Consider the following 21619-nt stretch of genomic DNA (forward strand, 5'->3'; position numbering starts at 1 on the left):
ACACAGCATTTGCATCTCAAATTTTCTGAGGGAAACATCCTGTGTTTTGGGATTCATCAAGCAAAATGTATTAGTGCAACTTCAAATGGCCAACAAGCAACCTCGCCTGTGCAGTCTGAACCCTTCCCTGCCTTTATGCAGAGCAAACGGCCATCAGCAAATCCAGATTTCACAAAAGAAGAAGATAAATGATAAGTGAGATCCTCAAAGAGCTTGACTGGAGGCCGGGTGCACCCACCACTGCCCCACTGCAGCCCAGGCCCCATAGGGATGGCCCAGGACAGTGCTGCCCCACAGCCCTGTCCATGGCCCCACGGTGGGGGGAAGCCTGGCAGCTGCCACAAGGTTTGGCAGAGCCACTGGAAGAGCTTGTGTGTCATCGAGGAACTCTGGGCCATGAGGCTGCGATGGGTGCTTGCAATAGGACTCGTGGGGTCAGCAGTGGATGCTCTCGGGACTGTGGTGTGTGCAGTGCCCTGGGGCACCAGGGGATGACCCGAGGGGCTCCCCATCGCTCTGCCAGAGCTTTGGGGGCTGACAGGGAGCCTGGCGGCAGCTCTATGGAGGACCTGGCTCTGTGGGTAGCAGTGTGGAGGGAGGGGGTCTTCGTTCAGGGGCCTCCCCGTCACCCTGGACCTGGGCAGCCCTGAGGGGCCCTGGGACCCCTGGGGCAGCAGTGGCTGTGCTCTGTGGACCCTCCAAAGAAGGCGTCGGTGCCCGGCCGGGGGTGTTTGCTGTCTCTGAGGTGTGGGGCGGGCAGGGCAGGGCACGGATCTCCCCCTCGGCAGCCTGGGGCCGGGGCTGGGGCCGGCGGGGCAGGGTCAGGATCCCCGCGGAGGGAAACGCGCCCCGGCGTTGCTTTGAGCAGGGACTGGGGGGCTTGGGGGCTATTTTTTCCCCAGAAGCGGTGGCATTTAAATAATGATTAGAAAGGAAGAAGAGAAGCCTTAACGCGGGTAGGAGAGGCAGGGCGCATCCCGGAGGCCCGGCGGGGCGGGCGGGAGCGGCAGCCCGGTTCCCCCCAGTTCCCCCGGTGTCCCCCCGGACCCCTCGGCTCCCCCCGCCCGGCTCCCGGCGGGGCCGCGGCCACCTCCAGCCTGCGCTGAGGCTGAGCAGAGCCTCCCCGCTCCCCCAGCTCTGCTTTCTTTCACATCTAATTTGATAGGAGGGGGATTTCGAGCTTCCCACAGTTACAACTTTTCTTGATTTCTCCCTTCCCCCCGCCCCGCGCATTTATTACTTGCATTTAATTAATTCCTTCTTTGCGTTTCCTTCCCTGCTAATCTTTGGGTGACTGCTTTGTACATATGGCAATCTGATAATGAGGGAGTTTATCCTTATTCTCTAGACTTCTTCACTGCGATGTCCACCCGTCTAGTGCCTGGGATATCGATTATCTTTCCTTGGGTAGGGGGACAAGGTAAGAGGGGCGATAAAAGATTTGCAGTATTCCACACCATTAAGAATAGCTTTTATTCCTTGGCGCTGTTTAATCAACTGTTATATCAAGTCATGCTGTTTAAGCAACCACATCAAAAGAACATATCCTCTTTTGTATAAATTATATATTCCTTGTATCTGTCTTCTCGCATGCACGCAGACGGCAAGATAAAACTTAAGTTTGTTTTTTAATAGCATGAAGCAGGTATTTAGCTGTTATACAACTTGTTTCTGCAACTAAGTTGGTTGATAACAACCTAGAAGCCAAGCTGCTGACTTTCTAGCTTTTTACCCATTTCCAAGTCAAAACTCCTCAATTTAAAGCTCGGAAAGAGAAATCAATGATTCACTAAAACTCTACAAAGAAACATAAACAGCAGAAGAAAAGTTTAGGCTAAAAAAGAGGGAAGAGCACCGGTTAGAGCCAGCATGAGAGTTTCGGATTACTTTTTTCGGCTCTTTTCTAAAGTTTACCTAAAAAGACCACTTTGTCCCTTGAAAAGTCCATGCTGCCCTGCTTGTTACAGTTTACGGATGCACAACTTTCTTACCACTTAAAAACTAATTTTAAAGTGCATTTTCACATGGATTAAGTTGATTACTCAGGTCGATGTCACAGACTGGAAAAATCCCATATGATTGTTAGCCCCAAAGAACTTCTTTTTTTTTTTTTTTTTTTTTTTTTAGATACCCACAACTAAAATAAAGTTGATTTTTGGATGTGTTTTGTTTTTCTGAGAGACAGAACTTTTAATTACTTCAGCATGCTGTCCTGGAATTTTTAACAACCCCTAAAAAAACTCCTTAAAGTTTCTAGATCCTAGGACAAATTGTATTTTCTTAGGAGCAAAAGTAAATGAGCACTTTACAGGCAGAGAAGTGTTTGTTCATATGGGACTCTGCTGTTCTGTCTAACCTGCTCTATCAGCCCCATCTCTGCAATTTTGCCCGTCTCTCAACACCTTTGTCTGATTAGTAGCTTTTGGAGATCGGGATAAAGACATCACTTGCCACGCTGCATGAGATAACAATTAATTTAACATTAAACTTATCCCCTTTCCATTCACTTTGCTTGGATCGATCTCTGATAATTGTGTTTGCGGATGCTTTCAGCACTATGCTTTTCTTAAAAACTTAATGACACCCCGCAAGGAGGTGTAAGAGTCTAAAACGCTCCTCTCCGACTTTGACCAAAGAAACAAAGAATATAACCCCAGTGTGCTCAGGAGACCATCTATTTTTAATCAGTTGACTTTTCACGCACTTTCGAAGATACAACACTATTTTAAACTGGGTGATAGTCCTTGTTTTATTAAAAAAAAAAAAAAGTGCCTCATTGCAGTTGTGTGATACATAAGTCAGACACCCTAACTTCATCTAACTGCCGCCTCGCATCAGACCTGATTCTGCCTTTAAAGTGGTCATTTAACAGCTAAAAGGCGAGTGTGTTTTAAAAAGTACGTCTTTAGGAAGGAGAGCAATCTCCCTTTTCAGGGGGAAGAAACCTGTTACAAAGCCATTTAGGTGGGTGCGCTCTGAAATGGCATTATTCCCCCCCGGGCGTTAATACTTCCCCAATACGTTCCTATTTACACGGCTCCCCGACAATTCGGCATTTTATTTAACCGCAACTGCCCTTAGAATCTTGACTTGGACTGAGGCAGCCTGCTAATCTTACTTTTTTCCCCGTCTTTCACAGAGGCATCTGTTCCTCTTGCTGACAAATGTACCATTCTGCCAAGAAAGTTTCTGACAAAAAAAAAAAAAAAAAAAAAAAAAAAAAAAAAAAAAAAGGCAAAAAGAAAAAAAAAAGCGTGTAATTGATGTTATCCCAAGAAAGCGCGATCTCCACCCCTCTCAGCTCCAAGCCCTTCAGGTAAAAGGAAAAAAAAAATCTTTCAAGAATTTGTTGCCTTTTTGAGGGTTAAAACATCAGAAGACAAGCTTGTCTCGCCTTGGCCAATCAGCTCTCGGCCCTGGCAGCTATAATATAGAACTAAAGGCAGACTCCTCTCACAAGCGTCTTGCTTTGCTACCATTAAAATCAGACCCTTTTTTTGTCTCTCGATTGCTGTCTCACGACCAAACTCCGATGTGTTCCGTTATCAGCGACCTAAAGCCTGCCATTCCAGCACCTGTCTTGCTAGGGATCGGTGGATAGTATACGATTCAGAAAGCAGACAAGGACATAGGAGGAGAGAGAGCTCTAGAGACAGCCAGGGATAGGCACAGAGAGCTTTGAAGTAATTGGATTCAATGGACGAAATGCTGCTGTTGACAAGAATTCTCTTGGTGGGCTTCATCTGCGCTCTTTTAGTCTCCTCTGGGCTGACTTGTGGACCAGGCAGGGGCATTGGAAAAAGGAGGCACCCCAAAAAGCTGACCCCTTTAGCCTATAAGCAGTTTATTCCCAATGTGGCAGAGAAGACCCTAGGGGCCAGTGGAAGATATGAAGGGAAGATCACAAGAAACTCCGAGAGATTTAAAGAACTAACCCCAAATTACAACCCTGACATTATTTTTAAGGATGAAGAGAACACGGGAGCTGACAGACTGATGACTCAGGTAGAGCCACAGAGATACCTGTATTTGTGTTTGTTAACCTCTCTGAGCAATCCTAAAGGACGCATCTGTCTTAGTATTTTTGAAAGCCCCCCCTTTCCCTCTCCCCCTCCTCCCCCCGCCCCTCCAAACTCGGCTAGTTTTCCTCATTGAATGTAAATACCATCTATCCAGACAAGTTAGCAGGGGCTGGAGCTGGAGCTATTTAGATATTTGGTGGGGGAATCTGTGTGGTACTTACAGTCATTACCGTGCCATGGCGTTCCCTGTAACTTGGTTAGAGATTGCTGTTTGCATTTGTCCCCAAGGATGCACTTTGATCAAACGAATTGCATACAGCTCAGAGGACCCCAACTGTATAGTGACCGCCGGGCCACCCACTCATTATTACAAACGTAGTCCGTGGTTGCTGCGCCTGCTGACTTGATTTTTTATATATATATATTTTATTCAATTTCTCTCTTTTTTTTCTTCATTTCATTTTAACCTTCATTATTATTATTATTATTATTATTATTGTTATTTCTCTCGCGAGCATATTCTAAATTTAGTAGGCATGCAGTCGTGCACTCACAAAAGGCAGCTGAAGCCGGATCGACCATTCCTCTCCTGATTCAGTATTATATAGCTCGTATTGCAATACCATCATTTGCAATTGTGCCCATCAGAGCGTAAATATATTGATATTTCTTTAAGGATGCTCGCCACCAATGCTCTGGTACTTCCATAGGGGAGGGACTTGCAACTTATCGGCATTGCATCACCTTCTGTTTTAAAAAATCTGATGGCACAAGGTTTACAACTGGGTAAATATTGGATCTCGGGTGGAATCGGATTGCGGAACCATATTATGAAAAAGAAAAAAAAAAAAAAGAAAAAATAGAGAAACGAGAGGGAAAGAGAGAGAACCGCTCCGAGAGTCACCTCATAATTATTATTCATGCTCAACAGAGAGCTCAGTGAAGTCAAGTGCTCTGCCAATTCCGGAGTTTCAGAAACTACATGCAATCTAGACACTGGAAATGGGTTTCCTCCAAATATAGGTCAACAGCGCTTTTTTAATATTAATACATTTAAGCCCCACCTTCAGTGCTAGAGCAGGACTCGCCTGGAAGGACTAGGCGGGGAGTGGACGCGGGTAAAGGGGGGGGGGGGGGGGGAGAGAGTGGGGAGTGGAATTTCCCAAACTCTCCCCGTTCCTCGGCCTGATTTTCCGCACGTTGTCGGGTCTCCCGGGGCGAGGGACCGGCGGCCGCCACCATCTCCTCCCGACCACCTTAAATCGCACCGCACCTCGGAGCGTGGCGGCGCCTCCGCCCGCCCCCGGCCGCCGCCCCGCGCAGGGTGCGGAGCGCAGCGGGGCCGGGGCCGGTCCCCGCTCGGGCGCGGCCCGCGCCCCTCCGCGCACCCGCGGCTCCTCCGCCCCCGCTGCCTCCGGAGCCGCATCTCTCGCATTTTCAGCTCCACTTACTCCCCTCGCGTATTGATCGCGGCGGCTCGGGTTTCACCCTTCCCTCCGCAGCCCGGCGGCGGCGGCAGCGGCGGCGGCTCCGCGGGAGACGGGGCTCCCGCCGGGGCTCGGCGCATCCCTCTCTCCTTCCCTCCCTCCCTCCCTCCCTTCCCTGCGCGGCTGCGCCGGTGCGTGTGCGCGGCGGAGCGGGGCGGCGGGCGCGGGGGGAGCCGGGGAGCGCGGTCGGGAGCGGTGGGCTGCGGGCCGGGGGTGGGCTGCGGGGCTGACCCCGGCCCTGCGGCTCTCCCGGGGCACGCCGCGCCGGCTACGCGGCTGGCCGCTCCCGCTGCATTAGCTGGCAGCGGCTGAACTCCTGACCTTCTGTCAACTTCCCTCAGACGAACGAAACGAAAACAAATACTTTTTTTTTCTACACCCCCCCCCCCCCACCTTCTCCTTCAGTGCTTGTTGCCATGCCTTAGACACAATGGGGGGGAGGTGGGCTGAGAGCAGCGGGGACGAGGAGGCAGCAGCCCCGGGTACCCGGCGGCAAAGGGAGTTGTGAGATGGGGGAGCGAGACTGAGAAGAGAGCAGGGAGAGAGCGGGGCTCCGGCACGCCTCGGCCAGGCAGTGAGAGGGAAATGGAGCGGGGCTGGGGAGCGGGCGGAGGGGTTGCCCTTGCCCACCGCTCCCCGGGCACGGCTGGGCCCCTGGCGACCCGAGGTGCCGTCCTGCCGCCGGTTTCCCTGCCTTGCTTTCCTCTCCTTCCCTCTCTCCCTCCGCCAGCAACCTCTCGTTAAATCCCAGCCTTCAAACGCCGGCTTCGGGAGCCCTTCAACCATGGAGAGATTTTTCCTGAACAGAATCGTTAAACTTGCAGAGTGGTTGCCGAATGCATTAGTCGCTAGTTAATATTAACTCCAGAAGGGATGGGGGGGGGGGGCGAACGCAAACAGAGGTAGGTAAGTCAGGTTCTCAACTTTGCAGGTGACACCAGCAGTTTGCTAAGGGCTCCCCCTTCCTCCCCTCCCTCCCCCCCCACCCCAGCCATTGGCTGGATTCGGGGGAGAGATAAGGAGGCCAGGTCAGTATGATAAAGCTGGAATTTGTATGAAAAAAAATAGCGATCTCGTGTAATGCAGGCACACAACCGGTGCGTGATGTGAGGAATTTAGAGATCAACTTGGCATTTAGGAAGCCCACCAGGTTGTTTACACTGACAGGTACCTGTTAAGTATTTCCTTCAAGCAATTCATTTGTGAAGAGATTAGGAGCTGGCAGGAGAGGGCTTGTTGAACAACTTTGCCTCCACACAAAGCGTTAGTGGAGGCAGCCCTGCTGAGCTTCACGGTGGCTGAACAGAATTGGGCTTGATTTGTGGCACACGACCCAATGAATTAATAAATAGTCTGGGCTTCACGGCTTTTGACTCTGACAATCCAGCTCAGGCAGTATAAAAGGGAAGAAAGTCCTTTAGGAGGCCGTTTCTTCTTTATTTCCCCTGAAGCCGGGAACTGGTGCTGGCAGGGCCGAAGCGGCAAGAGTCCCTCGGCGCTGCCCTCACCGCTGCCCGCATCCCGGTCCGCCCCCTCCGCTCCCGCTGCCTCCCGTGGGGGGCAAGACATCGCCGTGTCGCGCAGTGTTGTCGCCTTATCAGTAGCTGAAACGTTCGATCCTTCGCCCCCTTCCCCCCGTAAATTAGTGGAAGAGCGTATCCATCCTCTCAGGTGTGAGAGGAAGAGAAGGAAAAAATAAAATAAATCAAACTCAACTTGTGCCGCTGCACTTTGCTGCCGGGAACAGTGCTGAAACCCAAACACCGGTCTCTCTACATACAACGGTAGGCCAGAGAGTCCAAAGTGAGCTCACGGTTGTGTTTTATATTTCTCGGGTACCTGTGTGTCGCTGGTATCACTTTTATGGCTGTTGATAGACACAAGGGAACTTTCTTGCTGAGCAACCTTGTCACGTCCCTTAAAGTAGCGTCGTTGGGGTAATGGAGAGGCTTTGCCTTTCTGGGAGCTGTGAAGGGGGACTTTGTGGTCTGTTATTAGGTGTGCTGTGAGCACACTGGGGAGAAGGGTCCTGCAGGAGGCCAAGAATCCCAGTCAGGCTAGCAAAAGTGTGGGAAGAGCAGCTTACTGCATCCCGCTTGGCTTTTATCCATCTCGTCAAGCGAACCACATCGGGTATATCCACGACTTGTTTTACTCTCAAAAAATGGGGAAGAAAGCTGGCAACGTGCGTGTTTCTAACTCTGTACCTTTAGTCAAGCGCTTTTCAATGCTTTTGGTGCTGATTTCCTCTTTCGGAGGGCTGAGAATCCTTTCCCCTATCACACTGTGCCTGTTCTCCCCCCCTTGTCTAAGATAGGAATCCCCCCAGAACTTTCAGGGCTTCATTTACAGCTCACCTCCTTCCAGTGCTGCAGGCCCCTTTCCCCTCCCTCTCCCCATCTTGCCCCCCTCATTACTCGGTCCCTGAGGGACCCTGGTGCTGCGGGGTCCGGTTCAGCCCGAGGAAGGTCGGTGGCTCCGGAGGGGCGATGAAAAACCCTGCAATGCTTCTCCACGGAGTTGCAAGCGTTTCACTCCACACAAAGAGGCTCCTAGCTTGCATAGCATCCCTGCTTCGCTTAACTTCCCTCCTTGGCCCTCCCTTGCTTTTCATCTTCCCACTAAGAGCTATATTATTGTATGGATTTGCTCGGCTTTGTAGGCGAGCGCCGATGTATGTTTGAAGCGGAGTGAATGCTCCCAGCCCATGCAGCTTTGAGGGCTCTAATGAGTGATGGGCGAAGGGAGAGAAAAAAAAAACAACAAAACACCCATCCTTCCAGCACATAAAGGCTGTTAACATGTATTGATACCCTTTTCAACACAGAATTAAGCTGAAAAGACCCGGAGAGACATTCCGGGGGGAATCCGTGACTCCGAGATATATGGCGAGTGTTTGTTCTCGGCAGAAACTTTGCTCTCGGGAAGGGACAGGGCACTTAGCGGCAGGAATTTGCTCCGTGCAGGTGGCTTTGAACCACCACACTCGCACCCGGTGGTGCGGCCGGGGGGGTTTCCCCTGTCCCCGCAGCAGGTGCCGGGGAGGGGACTGCTCAGTCCCTGTGGGTTTTCGTGGTGTTTCATCCCCTCTTCCTCCCATGTCCCCATGTTTCACACTCCTCCTCACCTGCTTCCCCATCCCTCCCTGGCAACGGGGGAGAAGATGCTCAGCTCTGGCTGAGCCCATTCTGCCGCGTGTTTTGGGGGGAAGGGAGGGCTGCCGCCTATTTGGCTGGGGAGGGAGGGTAGGATGCGGCCCAAGGGGGTATAGATAACGAAGTGGGGGTCTGCCCCTGGCTGCAGCATCCCCATAATGACCTTTCCCTGTCTATCCGTATCCCGCAGCGCTGCAAGGACAAGCTGAACGCCCTGGCGATCTCGGTGATGAACCAGTGGCCCGGCGTAAAGCTGCGGGTTACCGAAGGATGGGATGAGGACGGCCACCACTCTGAGGAGTCCTTGCACTACGAGGGCCGCGCCGTGGACATCACCACCTCGGATCGGGACCGCAGCAAGTACGGCATGCTGGCCCGCCTGGCCGTCGAGGCCGGCTTCGACTGGGTCTACTACGAGTCCAAGGCACACATCCACTGCTCCGTCAAAGCAGGTAGGGCAGGCAACTTGCCAGGGACAGGTCGGGATGGGGGGACACCCGCGGGCCACGACTCAGCCCCCCCGAGTCTTCTCTGCCCTGATGTCACCCGGGTTCCCTCCTCCTGTCCCCCGAAGTGTCCCCATCACCCGGCTCTCCCCGCCGGGGCTCCTGCGGGGATGGGAGCGGAGCCCCACCGGCGCAGGGGTGGGAGTAAGGAACGAGTGAGGGCGGAAAGAAAAAAAAAAGCCCAGCCAGCTGCAGCACTTTTGCACAGAATTTTTATTTGGGTGATGTTTCTTCCCAGCCTTCCCACGAGCGCTGCGCCGCAGCCACACACCCTTCTCCTCCCCCCGTGGGATCTGATGCTTTCCCCATCCAAAGAGCATGTTCAACACAAACACTCGTGGCAGTCTCCAGCCGCCCCGCTGGCTGCACGCCTTACTCGCGAGCGCTAATCTCCGAGTGGGAGCCGGCCAGGAAAATAAATAAGTAACGTGGTCCCCAGCCTCCTTCATCGGTAGCCGCTAGGAAATTCCCAGATAGGGATACACATACACATAATTTTTTTCCCTCCCCTCCCCTGTGCTTACAACGCCACACGCTGTCTCAACCCGGGAACAGCTCGCAAGAAATCCTCGACTCGCAGAGTTCCTTTTTCTGACACTTGACACTTTTTTGGGGAGCAAATCGGTTGGCAAGTGCCAGCCCCCTGCCCTCCCGTCTCCCTCCACCCATTTAGATGCCTTTGGATGGCATCTAAAGCGCTTTTCAAGAGCATCCTCTAGCCCAGCAGCCTGCTGGATGTGTCAAGAAACACTTGGTTGCAAAGGAAAATAATGGGCTTTCTTTAAATATAGCCGTTTGTTTCGAACCCAGCAGCCCCAGGGCAGGGAAACCAGTCTGCTCATCTGCAGGACAGGTTCATTGCCCCACTCCAGCCCGAAGCTACCCAGGGGCTGAGCCGAGGTAGCACTTCTCCCAGCCCGTGGAGGCTTTGTCCTGAGAGCCTGCTACTGCTTTTGTTCAGCTCCTGGGTCCTCTCTAGCCAGAAGGAGGCCCTGCAGAACTGTCAGCTGTGTGGAGATATGAAACATCCCTTTCAACAGCCAAGATGGGCTTTACAGCACAAGGTGTCTGATTGTGGTGTGTGGTGACCTTAGCCCAAGCACATCCCCTAATCCACCCCCGTGGGCATTTCATAGGAGAGGAGTAACCCCAAGCTGCTCATTGAGATTCGACACACACGGAGTTGGGGGCAATATTTAGAGGGTGTCACGCAGGGTCGTGTGACTGTACGAGGCAGGCTGAAGGAAGCAGGCTTGAATTCCATCCTCTCACCCTGATCTTAAACTGTCCAAACCTCATTTCATGACAGAGCATCTCATGAGAAGATTAAACCCCATAATGCCAGGCAGGAAGATTCTTTATCTAGATCTCTGTTTGCAAAAAGTATGATCCCGGAGACTGGAATGCAAAGAAGAGTTCCCCCAAGGCCTGAATTATTGTCACCAGAACAGAGGAGGGAGAGGCAGGGGTGGTAAAAGGGACATTGATAATGCGCTACAGCAAGTATTTAGAGCAAGCTTCTACATTTAAAATTCAAATACAGATCTTGAGTGCCTTGGAAAAGTGGCTCTGCTGTGCAAATAGTGCTTGGAAGGTCCTGGGTTTTTTGGAGAGTATGTGTGTGAATTGGCACATAGGGTTTCTGCACCTGAACAAATAGGGAGGGGGAGAAAAGGGGGGGGAAGAAGCTGGGAAAAAAATGGAAGTGTCCTCTCTTCCAAGAGTGTCTGCATTTATTACATGAATCAGAATGACAATGCTGATCCTTTATTGGATTTTAATTAGAGAACCCAAACAAGCACTGCTCAAAGAAGCAGATTTTCACACCTCTGCCAATTCACTGGCATGTTTGTAGAGCTGCTACACTACTAGATCTATTCATCAAGTCCCTGAATATGCAAACAAAGCTCTAGCCAGACCTTTACTGTCGGCTTGTAGGAAGGTGTAGTTTGCTAGCAGAGGCCTCTACATAAAGCACATAGCTTGTTTGTTGCCATGTCCTCCCTGAAGAGGGAGGCCTTGGAGATCTAACTGCTTCATTTCTGAAGGAGAAGTGATAAAGTCATTAGCAAATCAATAACGGTCTAATTTTCACCCTTCCTGTCCTTCCCGAGAAAGTCATTAGGAGACACTCCAAGGATTTATTTAAACCATAAGTTTCAGTAAGAACTGCGGAGGTAAAATATAAACCCTGTCCACCTTCAGGAGATAAATCACCAGGTCTCTTAACTGGTATAGGGATTAACTGGGAGAAACGAGGGAAAGGCGAGGGAGGGATGGTGAATGTCAACAGTTGTAGCAAACACACTTGCTACCATGGCATAGCATGGGCTACTGCCCCATCTTTAGAAAACCAGAACTTTTAGGGGCACTGCAGAGTCCCTCTGTTAAGACAGAGACCAGCCTGGAACATGGCAGAGTTTCTCTCCCACCACCCCACCGGTGGCTGAGCTTCCAGAAAGGGATTTGCAAGACAGACTTAGAGTTTCATTGCTACTTCTGCTTTCTTTAAATCTGAGATTGTTCCTTTCAGTAGCACTGGAAAACGGCTACAGTTCATGACAGCATATAATATCTAAACTCTGAGTAACTCCTAAGAGCTGGAGGAGGTGAAGGAGCTTGAGCCTGGCACAGATGTGGAGCTGCCTGGGGACCCCAAGTTCTGGGACAGGGAACAGCATCCTTCTTCTACTGGGATGGGAGAGGCTTTTTTTTTGGAAAGAGGAGTGACCCAGAGGGCAGGAAATGCTGAGCAGGGGTGGTATGACAGTGACATGTGCACCAGTAGCCACCACGCCAAGCAGGAGAGCAGAGAGGGCTGGAGACAACATGGGGGCATGTACAGGGTGATGGAGGAGGACTCGTGAAACTCTGACTGTTGCTTTCCATTGGGGCAAATTCATGTGCACCTTGGAGCAAAGTTTCCTCCTGCTCCCTGCTGTCTTCTCCCTAGATGACCTCCTTGAGTAAGAGTTCAGTGGGGACCCTGAGCACTGCAAGCACAGACACTTGCTTAGGGGAGAAACCTTAAGCCAGCAAAAGCACTCGGCTTTGAAAGGTTGCGAGTTATCTGGCATCAGATGTCAGTGTAGGGTAAATCGTAGCCAAATGGGAAGTTCTTCCAGAAGAAATTTGTTCTGGAAGAGTTTTCTTGCTGGAAATATTTTGGCCCATTTCCTTAATGAAGAAACTAACTCCTAACCCAGAGAGAGATGCACTGGCTCAAATCTGTCAGGAAGGGGATTCTCACTTGACCCACTGGGAGCAAATGGGGCATGTTCATAGATGAGGATGGAGGAATTTCAGAGAGAAGTCTGGCTGTGTCCTGCACCTATTCTTCTTGGGTGGGTCAGGGTGGTTGGGGAAGCGGCGTGTCCCCTCATACACCCATGCTCCAGCTGAGCTTCTCCCTCCTCTAACCCTGCTGTGCCTCTCTCCTTGCACAGAAAACTCGGTGGCAGCCAAATCTGGAGGCTGCTTCCCTGGCTCGGCCACGGTGCACCTGGAGCAAGGCGGGACCAAGCTGGTGAAGGACCTGAGACCCGGCGACAGGGTGCTGGTGGCCGACACTGAAGGCCGCCTGCTCTACAGCGACTTCCTCACCTTCCTCGACCGGGAGGATGGCTCCCACAAGCTCTTCTACGTCATCGAGACACGGCAGCCCCGGGCCCGGCTGCTGCTGACGGCCGCCCACCTCCTCTTCGTGGCCCCCCAGCACAACCAGTCTCAGGCGGGGACCCCCAGCAGCCGGGCGCTCTTCGCCAGCCGCGTGCGGCCGGGCCAGCGGGTCTTCGTGCTGGGCGAGGGCGGGCAGCAGCTCCTGGCCGCGGCCGTGCACAGCGTGTCGCTGCGGGAGGAGGCGTCGGGGGCCTACGCCCCGCTCACCGCCCAGGGCACCATCCTCATCAACCGCGTGCTGGCCTCCTGCTACGCCGTCGTGGAGGAGCACAGCTGGGCACACTGGGCCTTCGCCCCCTTCCGCCTGCTCCAGGGGATGCTGGCCACCCTCTGCCCCTCCGGAGGGGGGTCCCCGATGGGCGACCCCACGGCCCCCGGCATCCACTGGTACTCTCGGCTCCTCTACCGCATCGGCAGCTGGGTGCTGGATAGTGACTCTCTGCACCCGCTGGGCATGGTGGTGTCGTCCAGCTGAGAGCATCCTGCGCCGCCCCGGGCCACCTGCCGGCCTCCGAGGGAGAGACAGAGACACAGAGGGAGAGAGAGAGAGACAGAGAGAGAGACAGAGAGAGAGAGAAAGGAGACTAAAAAAGAGAAAGAAAAAAAAAAAAGAAAAGAAAAACCCAAAAGAAAAAAAAAAAGAAAAAAATACCTATTTTTAAAAGAGAGCACGGATTAAGACTTAAAAATAATAATAATAATAAAATAATAATAATTAAGTAGGACAGTCCAAAGTAGACTTTAAGGGAAACAAAGACCCCGGGAAGTTCTGTTCTGTTTAGTTTATAAATATATATATATTTTTATTTGTTCTTTTGTTTCGTTTGTCGGTTGTTGTTTTGTTTTTTTTCCTCCTCTCCTGGATATTTATTTCTTTGGTATTTTGAATAGATGTTTTAAATGATATGAACCGGACCTTCAAGAGCCTTAAATAGTTTCTTTGATAATTTATTATCATGTGAACTGTACTCACACGGGAAAAAATTATTTTGTGAGGCCAAGCAAAACTGCGCAGAGTCTATTTTTCTACATGTCACGTGTGTCCTGACTTTCAGAAAGCAAAATTCTGTACTTTCCCATCTCTCCATTACATTGCTCCGTCATTTCAGCAAGTCTAAAAAACAAGCAAACAAACAGACACACACAAAAAAGACAAACTTCATGGGGGTCCGTAAATTATATTTTTATACACAGAATTGTAAATTAGATTTTTTTGAGAGATCAATACTTAACTGAATCACATTTCGTTTTTTGAAATAGTGTAAAATATGAGAATATATTATTTTAATTTAAATAGTTTCAAATGTAACACCATTTCCTGTATTGTTTTCCATGTTTTGCTTTGTAAAAACACCATTCGGCCACGTCCATGGAAGTCAAGACTGTTACACAAACTTTTTATTTGCAAAAACCGTAAGAAACTTTGTTATTTTTAACTTCAAAAAAAAAGTTTATTAGAAAATAATATTTTTTAAAAAACGCACATGGCGGCAATTCTGTGACGATGGAGATGGTAGTTTGTACAGAGGGGAGAAAAGGATGTTTTGCATTAATAAATTGAGAAATAACTGCTGTAAATTTACTAAAATGTATTTTTGAATATTTTGTAATAGTTTTAATAGTTTTATAGAAATAAAATGTGCCATGCACAGTCTGGTTAGTATATAATAACTAAGAGTTCCTGGTGCATCCCATCTTTTTTTTTTTTTCCTTTTTGCTTATTGGTTTAGGAAACATGATGCCTAAAGGAGTGCCTGTTATTATATTTAGATGTGTTACTTATGACATTTAATTTTGGTACTTTAATTATCGAAAAGAATCCATCACATTTGAGCATAACCTGGAATCTCTTGTAGTGACAGTAGAACCTCACTTATTTGCACGAGCGACCGGGAGACGCGGTTTCCCTTTGCCGGAGCCCTGGCTCCCCATCCGCACTCAGGCGATTCTCCCCTCTTCCAACTCCAGCCCCGGCTCCCTGTCCGCTTCCTGGCCTGGTCTGGACACTGCAGACAGCTCTTAAAATTGATTTCTGAGGATATTAAATCAAGTTTTCCCTTTGAAGTGTGCAAATGTAAAAGCAGGCAACTGCCTTCATCTTGTGGCCGCACCGGGATTTTAATTGGCTTTAATTTGGGTGCCAGAAGATGGAAATCTGAGGGAGAGACACTGACTTTGGTGAGTTAGCAGGGATTCATGTGGCAGATGCTGGAAGAAGGAGACGGCCACCAGATTTCACTGGCCACTTTGAGTAACAACACAGGGCTTGGGGCCGCTGAGAGCAGAGCAAAACACCATTTTTGCAAAACAAAGAAAGGATAAAGATTTGTTCGTTTATTCTGAGAGACATTCCTTAGCTATAACACAGGAGTCTGTCCCGAGCCACCGATGTGTGAACGCACTGGAGATGTGTTTTTGGAGCTGAGTGGTGTGGCCAGCACTGAATCCCCTGCCTGGTCCCAGCCCCAACCCCTGCTGAGGGGATCATCCTTGCAGGTGCTGATCAGTGAGGTTCTACTGCACCACGTGCTCCTCCATGAGGGGTTTCCAGGAACCCTTTAAAAATTTTGCAAAACACTGTGTGTGCATGTGTGTGAGCGTCTGCAACAGGACCGTGCCGGAAGGGAGCTTTCCTTGAATGTCTTCTCACCTTTCCTTTGGTTTCCATTATTCACCGGTCTAGATGTTCATCCATCGGGCAGCCTTTTGCTCCAGAGACACAGCCATGTTCCTGCTGGGATGGACAGCAGCTCCAGGGCCTCCCGGAATGTCCCTACCTGTGGCCATCTCCAGAGGGTGTAGACCATGCTCTTCCATGTTGAAATCCTAGGAGCTTCTGGAGTGCTGTCAGGAGCTGGTGGCTGAGCCCCGTGCACGAGCACTGCTGTGTCAAGCCCTAACAGATGGATGTGGTCTCTCCTTCCCGTCAACCTCTAGTCCAGGACCACTTCCAACCTCCACAGCTCGGACATGGCTGGGGAGATGAGACTTCAGTGTGACCACCAGCGTGCTGCAGCACCAGGACAGGAACCAAGCCACCCTAATGCCCTCCTGATGTGGGGCATCGTGGGGGACTGTGGACTGCCTGGTGGGTGCTGGGGACCTGCTGCCCACCCCAGCTCGGACTCTGCCACCTCCATGTCTTTGGGGTCTGCTGGTGCGTTGAGGGCTGACAAGGCGGCTGGTTTGGGGCATGTGAGAATGTGATCATGGAACAAATGAGTCCCTGCTCTAAGAGCCGGGTCTTTGCATGTATGGCAGTGCTTGGGCATCTGAGCTCTCTTATCCCTGTCTCTGAGTGGCAGATGACATTTTTTAAGGCCTTTACACTCAGAAAAATGACCTTCTCCAGAGGTCGGGCAGTGGAGGTGTTTAGGGATGTCAGCGATCAAACTTAAAGCCATTGGCCTGGGGGCTTCAGTCTAAGTTGTAACTGAGATGTGAATGAGCCATCAGAACAGAGCCCATGCCTGTGTCAGTGTAGGGCATGTGTCTGGTAGGGATCATATCAGACATTGCTGCATTTAATCTTCACCAAAAGGCCAAGACGAGCTCAGAGCTTTGTGGTGGGAGAGAAGCTAAGATGCTGTCTTATACTAGGATCAACCTGTTTGGCCAAGCAGAGAAGTGCTGTGCCATGCTCTCCACTGCACATATTCCAAGAGGCTTTCTGCCTTCCTCTCACCATGTGTGTGTTCCATCTCTTCCTCCGGCTCCTCTCATCCGGATCACCCCTCCGTGGTGTGCGTTAGAAGTGCTTCCTTAGATGGGCCAACCCAAACTGTAGCTCCAGCTCTCGTATGAAGGATGTACTGTCAAAACGTTGTGCAAAACGTCTAGGAGATGTCACTGTCCATTTTCAGGGTCTGAGTATGGCAATAGTTTGTATAAAATGTACACATAGTGGTGGCTACAGAGTAGTTTATGACTAAATACATATCTATTACTGTTAAAATAATGTATAAGAATGTACTTGAAGCTATTATCCTTGTGCTCTGTTGTCTGAATAATTAAAGAAATTACAGAGACTTCCTGAAATGTCTGATATGTGACAGCATTCCTACTGCACACTCTCAGCTCTGTGGTTTTTACCCTGATGACATTGAAACGGGGAGGGGGGATTTGGCATGGGGCTCTTCAAACATGTGAGGAATTGTCTGTGTCGCTTCACATGATGGTCACAACCTCCCTCTTCTCCTACCTAGAGCCACGTAGACAGTCTGTCGTTTACCTGTGAAATACTGCGTGGCTCTGCAAAGCCAACTCATTTGAAAGGGGTTTGTGGGGCACAAACTGCCTCCCCCACCCAAGCCAACGTGAGAAGTGACCCTAATGATATAGGGACAGGTTGGTGTTTACCTGTCTGGTCTGTCAAGGAATGCCCTGGTGCTCAGACACCAGGTAAACACACCAAGGGGAAGCTTGGATGCACCAGCAAAAGAGGATCACATCCACAGTGCAATTAAAATCCAAGCACAAGCACTGGGGTAAACCAGGTCTTTCACAGGCAGGGAGCTGTTCTGTGCCACAGCCAGGAGCTCTTTGTGCCCTCACATGTGAAATTTGCTTAGCTGTATCTTTATATATATATATGCACACGATGCACACGTTTGTATACATATATAACATTATTATCCTTATATTAAGAGCTCAGCATACCCTACCAGGCTATAAATATGTTTATACTGGCCCTCCCAAGCATTTCACACCACACCAGGGCTGAGCAGGTGATGTAAATCCACCCGGTTGGGCGATAATTGGGCAGCAGTTTTGCAGCCCCAGTACAGCATCTATTTCAATTACAGGGGGAAGGAGACCAGTAGGAGCATTTTATTTTACTCATTACTGCAAGCCATAAGGGACCACCAGCTTTCTTAAGCTTTTGAAATTCTTTCTTCAGCAGTTTCTGCCTTAAAACCAATGCAAACTTAACTGGAAAAAAGGTCAGTTTTCCATGTACTGAACACTTTGGAGCTTTCAAAGGAACAGAGTTAATGTGATCCTTGGACTGAGCAGGCTGGAAGGGAAAAAATCATCTTTGAAAAATGCATCTTTACAAGCAATGGGATTGTCTCAGATTTGATGGGAGCAGGATGAGCCTTGCAGCCACTGTTTGTGCCAAGATTGTTAAATATAATTTTTAATACTTCACATTTGGGGTGTTTAGGCTTACGTATTTAAATAATTTTGGTTTTCAGTGCTGAAAAGAAGCTAGCAAATCCAGGAAATACGAGTTTAATGATCTTGTCCTGGTTCCAGTAAAATCAAGAGTGGCATCCAGAGCTGATCTGGGTGCAGAGGGAGTTGTGTTGCTACCTTAAAGCAGAGTGCAGGACCCTAAATAACTTCTTTTCCTTTTCATTTTTAAGTGAGAGCAAGCCAGCTCTTCGCACAAATACTTCTGCAAATCAGGAGTGAAACCACAAGGCCAAGAAGTCTGTTTGGGGTAAAAGTATTTGTTTTGATGTCCTGTGACCTAAATGCGAAATAAATATTAGATTTGCTCAGTTTGGTGTAAACAAATGTCCATTCATATTATCGGAGAGGAGAGGTGACAGGGGATGCTCTGTGTGGCGTGACCAAGGAGTGTCCCTTGGCCACCAAACTCACATCTGGCTTCTGCCCAGGGGCAGGAGGGCTTGGGCATGGTCAGAGGAGCAGGAATCCTGTGAGGATAGCATGTGCTTCATGCAGCTCTGCCCAGCTTGCTCAGCTCCAGGGACAGCACAGGGACCCCTTCCTCACCCCACCACTGGGGCAAGACTTGCCTGGACCAGCTCTCTGGGACACCAGGATGTATCCTTGCAAAGAGGATGTGCTCAGAGGGAAAATATACTTGGGAATGCTACAGCATTCCAAGTTTTGCATCTTTTGATGGAGTTCTGTGCAAGGGAATGGATGATACATCTGTATGCAATTAGAGCAAAATCCTTTCGGTATCACAGCAGACAGGCACTATGTCACAGACCTGTTGTAGGGTTTCTCTGAGTGGAGGAAGCTTATTTACAGGCAGGATACAGCTCAGGCTTTGGCTAATTTGGAGAACTAAAGCGTTTCATGGGCTTCTTTTTTGAACAGTTTAGGCTGTAAGCAGCCTCTGGTGGTCCCGGGTCTAATTCCACTCCATATGGGGACCGCTTAGATCAAGCTGCAGGAGGAGATCCTCAATCAGGTCTCACATATCTGCAAGTGTAGAGGGGCTCCAACCCTCTGAGTAACTGGTATTGTTAAATAAGCTAACAGTTTGCCTCAATATAACAGCAGTGCGCCCCATCTATCAAGAATCTTCCTTTATATTCTCTTTGTATTCATTCTGAGAGGAAGGAGACCAAAGAGTTAAAACAAAATTAGTTTTAAGAAATCCCAGGCTCAAAATCTGGGGCATTTGGAGTTCTGCTGAGCTCTGCTTCTGCTCCTGCAGCTCTCACTGAGCAGAGAGCTGAAACCTCACTCACCCAGCTCACCTTTCTCTCTAAGTCAGCCCTGTCCTGTTTTCCACAGCAGTAAGCAGTGGTTTTAATTAGACTGTGATGAATGCTAATAAATATTAGTCTCAGGATTGCTCATGAACAATTCTCTTGGAATAGTCATCGGTTTGGTGTAAGCTTTGTTGGCTTTGCCAAATGATGCCCTTTCTACTCAGCAAGTTTTTCTAGAAATAGGAGCATAATAAATGTACAGTATCAAACAAGTCTGTTCTGGCACAGTATTTGTATGAATAACCATTTTGTGCTATCACCAGTGGAAGCTGTGGGGTTCACAGGCATCAGAAAGTCCAGCTGCCATTCAAATATTTGCAAATAATGAATGTGTGACCCCACAAATAACAACAAACCAACCTGGTTGCTTTCATTGAGAAAAATTATTATGAATCACTGTGTACTGTGGGCTCAATACAACAACCACCAGCGTCAAATGAAGTCTTTCCACAACTTCAAACAGGCAGGGGAGGTCATCTGTGTTTGCTCAGCTTTACCTGTTGTGTCCATCGCTCTCATATTGTGCCATTAAATAATAGAATTTATCAGGCAAGTAAGAATTTCCTAGAGAAGCCAAGAGTGGGCAAATGTCATCTCCTGACTGCGTATGTGCAGCTCCCACTGATGTCAGTAGGGTTATGTATGGGCAAAATGAGGTCAGGCTGTGTTGTCCTACTTTATGTGCCCTGTGGTATTACACTCAATTAAGTTTTGTCTCCCAGGACACAGCCTCGCTCCCACTTAAGTCACCAGGAACTTTGTCACTGCACAACAGTGCAGGAGAAGGCACGAAACACCAGTCTTTGATCTAGAGTGCAATAAGGTTTAACCCATGTATTCAGGAATAAGGATCAGGGAGGGTTAGATTTAGTAGAAAAATAAATAAATGCATGAAATTCCAACATGGTGCATCTTCAGGAGAAGATGCTTTGCAAACTCACTCACAGCCTTGCAGAGCGTGGTAGCCTCAACAAAACCTTCTTCTCAAGGTTCCTTCCTGCCCTCTCCCTTCTGCCAATGGCTTCCCCCTGATCCTTGCAGAAAGATACTGAATATCATAGGCAACACTTCTTAGGCAGCACGGGAGAATCGGTCACATCTTCTGTGTGGGAGACCACATGCTTGTTTACTTTGAAAATATTAACCACTGGTTGTGAAGTGAAACTATAAATAGCTGTAGGAAGGAGAAAACAGTGAAAAAAATCCCTCATTACAGACAAACAAGTTGCCAGAAGGATGCTGGGCTTTGAGTGAACCGGTTTTGATTCTTGCCCCTTTGATGGGGTTTCTTCTGATTTTGAGCAAGTAGCTTTTGTCTCCCTGCCTTCATCAGAGAGTTGAAGAAAAACATCTCAAAGGATAATTTTCTCTGGTCTATGGGTCTACATGATGAGAAACACAGTGATTGAGGTATCATCTACTCCCTGTTTGTCACTGAGGGATCTCCTCTGTGTGCACATGCTGAAACCGAAGGATGACCCAGAACCTTTGCTTGTCAGACTGTTTGAAAGCCCTTTTATTTACATATTGGTTAAAAAATGTGTTTAATTTTTAAATCTCTCACAACTGCCAGTATCGGCCATATTTATATCTAAAATAAATATGTTTATTATGGGATTTTAAAGCCCATTTTAAATACTCTTGAAAAAGATGACAGCTGGCTTTTGCATGGTCAAACTCTGCACTGCACACTTAAGTCATGAGGAGGACCCACAAGGCTTTAGACAGCTCAAGGCTAAGAAACTATTTTGGCTTCTGATTGTGTCTCCATGTACCTCCATGGTATGTGTCTGCTGGCTGGCTGGAGGGGTCTGGATGGACAAGATCTCTATGGACTAATGAGAGAGCTGAGACACCTGCAAATACGTCTGACTGTAGGTGTCCTAACTTTACAGCTGAATCCTGTCCAAAATGTCACTTCAGCCCTTTGTTTTTCACAAAGGCTCCCCATGAGGTTCCAGATTATATTTGGGGCATCCTTGACTCATCCAGTGGTCCTGGTGTGAGGTGCACATAGACTTCCCTTAGCTCTGCAGAGTGACCAAGCTCTGGGCCTAGACATGTTCACCCTCCTCTCTGCATCCATACTGGGGTTAGCTCAGTGCAGTCCAAGGCCAGAGCTTTCTCTGGAGCTGGTTCTCCACTGCAGGATTAGCTCAGGACTTCAGAGAGGCCACAAACCTCAGTGCCTCTCTTTCCAAGAGCAAGGCACACTTGTTCAGCCTTGCCTGTGTTGGTATAAACACTGTGCACGTACAGTGTAGTTAATTAAAACTATTCCCACTCCATTTT

General features: G+C 49.2%; 1 protein-coding gene across 1 annotated transcript; it reads left to right on the forward strand.

Moving 5' to 3' along the window:
- The first annotated feature begins 3239 nt into the window (after nucleotides 1-3239).
- SHH (sonic hedgehog signaling molecule) lies at nucleotides 3240-13512 on the forward strand. The gene is made up of 3 exons (XM_051812894.1): nucleotides 3240-4005; nucleotides 8855-9116; nucleotides 12617-13512. The coding sequence occupies exons 1-3, from the start codon at nucleotides 3697-3699 to the stop codon at nucleotides 13321-13323; spliced, it is 1278 nt and encodes a 425-aa protein (XP_051668854.1). The 5' UTR covers nucleotides 3240-3696; the 3' UTR covers nucleotides 13324-13512.
- The last annotated feature ends 8107 nt before the right edge of the window (nucleotides 13513-21619 follow it).

This window comes from Manacus candei, unplaced genomic scaffold, assembly GCF_025592945.1.
Source record: "Manacus candei isolate 608988 ecotype Guabito, Panama unplaced genomic scaffold, ASM2559294v1 h1tg000089l, whole genome shotgun sequence".
In the NCBI taxonomy this organism is placed as follows: Eukaryota; Metazoa; Chordata; class Aves; order Passeriformes; family Pipridae; genus Manacus; species Manacus candei.

Bases quoted from the DNA above. Each gene is read 5' to 3' on its own strand.
- SHH (XM_051812894.1), top strand. From the start codon at position 3,697: ATGGACGAAATGCTGCTGTTGACAAGAATTCTCTTGGTGGGCTTCATC. The intron at 4,006-8,854 runs GTAGAGCCACAG...CGTATCCCGCAG, and splicing joins CTGACAGACTGATGACTCAG to CGCTGCAAGGACAAGCTGAA. The intron at 9,117-12,616 runs GTAGGGCAGGCA...CTCCTTGCACAG, and splicing joins CCACTGCTCCGTCAAAGCAG to AAAACTCGGTGGCAGCCAAA.